Source organism: Myotis davidii, unplaced genomic scaffold, assembly GCF_000327345.1.
Source record: "Myotis davidii unplaced genomic scaffold, ASM32734v1 scaffold1373, whole genome shotgun sequence".
Taxonomy (NCBI): Eukaryota; Metazoa; Chordata; class Mammalia; order Chiroptera; family Vespertilionidae; genus Myotis; species Myotis davidii.
In genome coordinates this window covers 928,422-935,684 of record NW_006284614.1, presented here as the reverse complement: position 1 = coordinate 935,684, position 7,263 = coordinate 928,422, and the positions used below count along the sequence as shown (strand labels likewise).

General features: G+C 41.6%; 1 protein-coding gene across 1 annotated transcript in view; it reads left to right on the top strand.

Annotated features, from left to right (window-relative positions):
- Nucleotides 1–4,814: 4,814 nt before the first annotated feature.
- DYRK4 (dual specificity tyrosine-(Y)-phosphorylation regulated kinase 4) overlaps nt 4,815–7,263 on the top strand; it is a 35,176-nt gene continuing 32,727 nt past the window's right edge. The window contains exons 1-3 of the mRNA XM_015572358.1: nt 4,815–4,839; nt 5,679–5,795; nt 6,515–6,653. Coding sequence (XP_015427844.1) covers nt 5,736–5,795; nt 6,515–6,653 — 199 coding nt within the window. The 5' untranslated portion in view covers nt 4,815–4,839; nt 5,679–5,735. The remainder of the gene's footprint in view (nt 4,840–5,678; nt 5,796–6,514; nt 6,654–7,263) is intronic.

Genomic DNA, 7,263 nt, shown 5'->3' with positions numbered 1-7,263 from the left:
CATAGTTGCTTAGGGTGCAGCTGAGAGGCCTGCAGGCCAGACGGGGAAGCTTGGAGTCCTCCGTCACTGAAGTAAGCAAGCCTCATGTTAGTTTCAAGCTGATTGGCTGCCGGCCACCATCTTGGCTGGCAGTTAATTTGCATATCTCCCTGATTAGCCAATGGGAAGAGTAGCGGTCGTATGCCAATTACCATGTTTCTCTTTTATTAGATAGGATTTGTTTTTAAATAATGGTATTTTTAAATGATAAGCAGTAAATGTTCATATAGAAAGTTTGGAAAATAAAGGAGGTTCACATTGACTTCTGGTCTTGAGGCCTCTGAGAGCTGTGATGCACAGACAGGAGTCTTGAAAAGGCCCTGCAGACTCCCTCTGTTGCCCTGCCTTCTGAGCTCCCACCCTCCAGAGGTTTTGCCAGCCACCGCTCAGCTCTCAGGTCTCAGCAACACAGAAATCACTTATGCTAGGTACTCCTGTGAACAGACTCCTTTTTACTCTGAGGAGTCTAAATCTGGATACAGAGTTCAAGACTGTTAGAGAGATTGCTACTATATCAGCTCAGAGGTCATTGAGGGATTACAGAACAATGTCATGAAACTCACTGTTAAAAGAAAAATTCTGTTTCGCCACCTGAATACAGGAACTCTCACCTTCTTTCTGCCTCCGGGGGAATGCTACCAAAGAATGAAGTGTTGTTAAGGAGCATTGTGTGTCTCTTGAGGAAGATGCTTAAGACAACAAACCACTAAACAAGTTCATAAACTTGTGCAACATACTGGTATCCGTGCATGGGGTGTGGTGTGCAGAGATATGGAGGCTACCAGCTCTCAAAGTGGTCAAGCCTGGGGCAGCTGGAACCCAGGACTGGTAGCTCCTGGCTGAGAGCTGCCTCTGGGCACCTCAGTTTGTCATACAAATAGTATTGCTATGTGAGGCATGATGTGACAAAGGCTGGGGAGTACTGTTCCATGCAGTGGTTCTCAATCTTGGTTCCACAGGAGGGATGAAAGTTGCATTCAAGACACACTCCCCAAGGTCACTTGAATGACTTTTACAGGCAGATGTGATCTTGGCGATTACATCTTGCTCAGCCTCAATTCTATGCACATTTCTCACAGATGGGCTCGGGCTCTTCCAGTGATGGAAAGCTCACACCTCACAACTCGTGTTCCATTCTTGGACAGCTCTAAACTTAAGAAAATCCTTCTTTTTATTAAACCAAAAGCTACCTCTTTATAAATTCCACACTTGAACCAGATCCTGTTCCTTGGACCATGTAGAACAAGTTTGTAATGTGTCATAAGCAGATAGTATAGAATTACCACATACCACTCCATACCCTATGCCGGTTTCCCCTATTATTAGTATCTTACATTTGTATGGTGCATTAGTTACAATTCATGAGCAGATATTGATACATTATTGTTAAGGAGACTCCATACTTTAGGCAAATTTCCTTAATTTTAACCTAATGTCCTCTGTCTGTTCCAGGGTTCCAGCCAAGATACCACATTACATCTGATTCTCATGCTACTTCCTCTTGGCTGTGACAGTTTCTCAGACTCCCTCAACCCCCTTTTTTATGACCTTGACAGTCTACTGGTTTGGAATTATTTTTCTCATTATAAGATTAGGGCTATAGGTTTTGGGTGGAAGTCCACTGAGGTAAAGTACCTCTTTCATCAAATTCTATCAATGGTACATACTGTCAGCATGATTTGTGACTGTTGATGCTACCCTGGATTACCTTGCAGAGGCAGTGTTTGTCTGGTTTCTCTCTTTCCATGCTGGGCTTGTTGGAAACCAGTCACTCTGCACAGCCCAAGCTGAAGGAATGGACATTGTGCTCCTCCTCCTTCAGGGTGGAGTATCTATGTAATTTATTAGAAATTCTTCTGCATGGAAGACATGTCTCTTCTCCCCTTTGTATTTCTTTATTAAATCATTTATTTACATCAGTATGGAATCACGAATATTTATTTTATACTTAGATTTATCATCCAATATTGCTTTGTTGCTAAAATTGTTCCAGCTTTGGCCATTGGCAGCTCTTTCGGTGGGCTCATGTACTTTTCTCACACACACTCATCATTGTCGGGTTTGGGTTTTTCTTTGAACACTTCTTTACTTTCTGTCACTACAAGATGCTCCAGGCTCATCTCATACATTTCCTGCCCTGGTCCTAAAAGCAGTTATTTCTCCAAGAAGCCTCCGTTCCTCTTATTGGAGAAAGGAATTAGAAACCATGATCTGAGTGCTAGGTGTGCTTGCTTTTACTGGAGTGTTATTTCCTTATGACCTCTCAGCTGACAAAGCAAAGAAGTGTGTGTATGTGCACACATGTCCATAAATATTTCTGTATGTAGCCATTTGTACCTATATTAAGTTAAACATGAGTTCTTGCTGATATCTCCAACTCTAATCTATTATCCATGATGGTAATGTTGATGTTGAGCATGATTATCTATAAATTTCCACACTAATAGTGAGAAACCTGGTTTCTACCATCTATCATCCATTTATTAATTGTTTGACTCCAGTATAATATATGGCAGTATCAGAATTGTTACCCTCTCTGAAGTTTTGTCTTTTTTTTTCAGATTAATCATCCTCAGCTCCCTTAATCATTTCAGGCCTCACACCATCTTGTGCATCCTGCATCACTTCTAACTCCATGGTTTTCCTGTTTCACAAGAAATGAGCAAAGATCTCTCTATTTTACAAATGAGGAAAATGAGCTCTAGCAAAGAATTACCCTTAGCATATACATGACACTGGTTTAAAGTGCTTTACATGTATGAATTCAATTAATCTTCATAACAGACCTATGGGGTTGGTACTATTATTATCCCCATATTACATTAGGAGAGATTAATAGCTTGCTGAAGGCCAAACAACTAATGAGCAGTGGGGCTGGGATTCAAAACCAGAGTCTGCTTCAGAGTCCATATTGATGAGCATTATTTTATGCCACATTGCTGCTAGAGGGATCTTTCTGAAATGCTGTTTTGCATATGTAACTCCCAGTCTTGCACACTGGCACAGTGGTTCACAGTTGCCCACAGGATAAAGACCATGTGTCTTAGTTTAGCAGAGTGCCTTCCACAATCCAGTGTACACTGTCCTCCAGTTCAACTGTATGAGCAGTGAAGACCCCTGGAGTGTGCCCAGATACTGTTGTTTCACCTAATAAACTTTCTGCCCTTCCTCCTAAGTACAGCCCAGAACAAGCCACACCCCTACCAAAGAGCCTCCCTTTATTCTCTTAGGCAGACTGCGTTCAGAGTGATCTCTTCCTTCTTTGTTGACACTCATTCTCCATGCTATTCATTTGGCATTTAGTCTGAATTGTGTTTTGTTGATGTACTTTTCATTTTTTTTAAAATATATTTTATTGATTTTTTACAGAGAGGAAGAGAGAGAGATAGAGAGTTAGAAACATCGATGAGAGAGAGACATCGATCAGCTGCCTCCTGCACATCTCCTACTGGGGATGTGCCTGCAACCCAGGTACATGCCCTTGACCGGAATCAAACCTGGGACCTTTGAGTCCGCAGGCCGACGCTCTATCCACTGAGCCAAACCGGTTTCGGCAATGTACTTTTCATTTATCTGTCCAGTCTCCCCAACTCATTCTCAATGCCAGCTTGTCAGTATTGATGATTATAAGTTTTAAACCCCACAAACTTATTTGATGAGAATTTGGGACTCACTAAAATTTGCCATTGTAGTGTTTTCTCAGATAGCATCATTGCCCATCCAATAGCCAATTTAATCCTGTATACAGTACACATTAGCTAATGAAATGAGTTTGGTCTGAGGCAATGGCCCATGCTCTATGCATTCCCATCTCCCTATCATAACTCTATTCCAGAAGATCGAGATAGACTATATTAAATAGTCCACACCATTAGAGCTCTGTGGAGGGCTTAGCTGTGATAGGTAATATTAAGTTGAAGTATTGTACCCTATGCCTATTTCAATGCAGCCAGTGTACTAAGTTTTACAGGTGTGAGTCTGGTACCAGCTGTGCCTCAACTTTGGATAAACTTCATTCAATTTGTAAGAGAGGGCTGGAAGGAGACCCCTGGGTTCTGCTTCAAAGAACAGGACATAGATTCAAACTGCAGGCTGTTTTTGCTGAACTTTAGTCATTTCTCAGTGCTACCTTCATGATTTTTGCCATGTCTATATAGTATTCACATTGTTTTTTAACTTAAATTTTAGTCTTATTCTAAATAATAACCACAAAATTATAGGTTTAATGTGTTAGTTATAGTTTTTCAAATAAATATTAAAATAAATGAATAACTCTTAGATAACTGTTATCTGTGTACTATTCACAATTATGCCACATGCTTCATTGTGTGCTTACCAACCTTTAGGACACACTGCTCTGCTGTTTTCATCTCCTCTCTCCACCTCTTTTTAGATGTGAAATCTCTTCTGAGTTCTAGTTACAATTTTATTTGATAAAAGGGTTATGTGAATTTTTTAAAAAATGTATGCAAACCATTGGGCAGGTTAATCCAGGGTAAATAATGCTAGAAAGATCATTTGTCTGAGTATTCACTCACTCAGTCCTTTAGACATTCATTCAGCATTTTTTTGAGCCCCTCTTAGCCCATCCTAGCTTTGAGGTCAGGATAGCTGGTTTCAAATGTATCTTGTTTATTGTAATGAAGCAAAATAAATGTCTGAGTGGCTTAAGATGAAACCATGTGAAGCATTATTCCAATTGTCTTTCACTTGATCCAGATTGAGTGTAACTGTTGTTTTCAAACTGAGAATATACCTTCTAAGATCATGAAACAGAGAATTACCCGATTATTGCATAAGGTAGGAAGTGATGCTTAGTGTCTTTTCTCGAGGAGAGGATGAGGGCAGGTACTTTGTAACAGGCATTTTTGTTCAACTCAGCACAACATGATGAGTACATTCTTTCCACATCACCATGCCCCATCTCCACACGATGTTAACTGTTCTATTAATTGATAGTCAAACTACCTCTTTCCTAATCAATCAGTCACTCAATCAATGCAGGGTGGGGGAGGAATCCAAGTGAGTAGGTCAAGTCAATAACATAGAGTAAGTGGGAACTATGTTGTACCAAGGGAAATTTGCAGGAAGAACTTTCCCATGTTAAGGTTGTAAGATATTGCAGTGATGATAATAATGGCTAACACTTATGGACTGTCCTGCATAGAATGCCTTATTTACCTCACAGAAAGTATGAGGTAGGTTCCATTGTTGTCCCCATGGTAGTGATGAGATAATTGCAGCTTAGATAGAGTATGATCTGTTTACAGGAATTCAAACCCAGAGGCCATCTGCTTGATAACTCTGATTTTCTCTCTAAGAACTTTAAAAATGAATCTCAGAGAGAAGGAGGGGGATGGGAAGAGATTAACCAAAGAACTTATATGCATTACCCATGGACACAGACAATAGTGCGGTAGGCCTGGGGGTGGCAGGTGCAGGGGGGAGGTGGTCAAAGAGGTAAATGAAAGGGACATCTTTAATACTTTCAACAATAAAGATAAATTAAAATTAATTAATTAAGGCCTAGATTTGGTTCATGTTCATCCTTGCTGTGGGGAGGATGCTGGGGGAAATGACTCCCAGAGACATTTTCTTGTTTGAGGCTTCTGTAACTTTTCCACTTTCTCCTTCTATAGGATACAAACACCAGCATTACTTCACTCCCTTTTGTGGATACCAAGGGAAATAAAAACATGGTTAACTTCCCACACATCAGCCACAACATCATGCTGAATCCACCTCTGCTGTATAAGGTGAGTGCTGGGTGGTGGGCATGATCTGAGCAGGGAGGTGAAGACTCAATTTCAGTCCAGAACCAATGTTTAGAAAGGCCCAGGAGGGTGGGAAAAGCCAAAGGCAGCCGAGGAGTCCGGTTTTAGTCCTGTTTTCACTCTTCACAATGGATGTAACTTTCAGCAAATACTGTTAAGTCATTGACTTTTTTTTTAATCTACAAAATGAGCTCTTCTAGGGTTGTCATGAGGATTCACTGAGGAAAGGAAAAATGAAGTGTCTGGTGTACAAAAAATTTTTTTGCCTCCATTGTTTCATCCCTTTTTTGAGATAGGACCAAATGAGATAATGTAAGAAAGTGCCAAGTTAAAGGGTGTTATACACTCATAAGTATAGTGTTTGTGTCCTTGGACAAGTCATTTTATCTAGTTAGGAACTGTCCTCCTCAAGCAGCAGTAAAATACTGTTCCATACATATCCTCCTGCAGTAGAGGTCATTGGAGCTGTTAAGTGCATACTGTTAACTGCATAATGTACATGGATCTCACAAAGATGAGTCAGACAGATACTCTCTTTGAGGGAAAGGCTGAGAAAACCTATTGTCTCATCGTTACCATTTCTCCCTGGAGAGGAAGGAGTAGAGCCTGTCTGGATATAGGTGTTCTTGGTCAGGTGAATAGTTTAGGACACCCAGGAGAAGCTTAAGGAGTTCTTTATCACAAGTTATTTCCATGAACAGGAGAATCAAAATCAGAATCAGATGCTGGCCTCTGAAGACAGGGCTTCAGAAATGCCTTCCCTTTCAAACACCAACCCCCAAGATCCCAAGTCCAAGGAGAAGCCACGAAGGAAGCAGAAGGTGCCTCTGACAGCGGCAGGTATACCTTCAGGGCAGTAGCAGGGTATGGTGGGGTGGTTATCCATGGTCAGGTGTGAAGAGCTGAGCTGAGCTGGAGAAGGCTAAGCTGCTAGGTATTTATTAGTCAACTAAGGTAACAAACCAAAAGAAAGTAACAGTCAAACCTTTTGTAAGCAGGATGCTAAATAGAAGGAAACACTGACCCCTCTGTTCCTCCTCTTCTCCCCTCCCCCCACCCATTGACTGGCACCAGGTCAGGGTCTTAGGTACCAGCAGAGTCAGAGGCACTAGCCCACTGCCTGGAGAGCCTGACCAGGCTCCTGTCCTTTTATAGAAGAGAGGGGGAAGAGGAGTGCTAGAAGTGGAAAAGTACTGAGTACTGAGTCAGAGTGGGGAAAAATGTCTTGAAGTTTGTCCCATCTTCTTGATAAAGAGATCTTGGCAGAAGTACCTGCAGAGGCCTCTGAATGGAGGCTCCTGGGTTAGGTATATATAAGTGCATTGCCAGCAAGGGACCCTGAGTCCTTGAGTTAAACTCTTCCCAGATGTTAATGCATTTGGCTGTGCACCAAGGCTGGTGTGGGGGAGGGCAGCTTCCCCATGACATCTGCCAGGTAAAGCCTTCATAA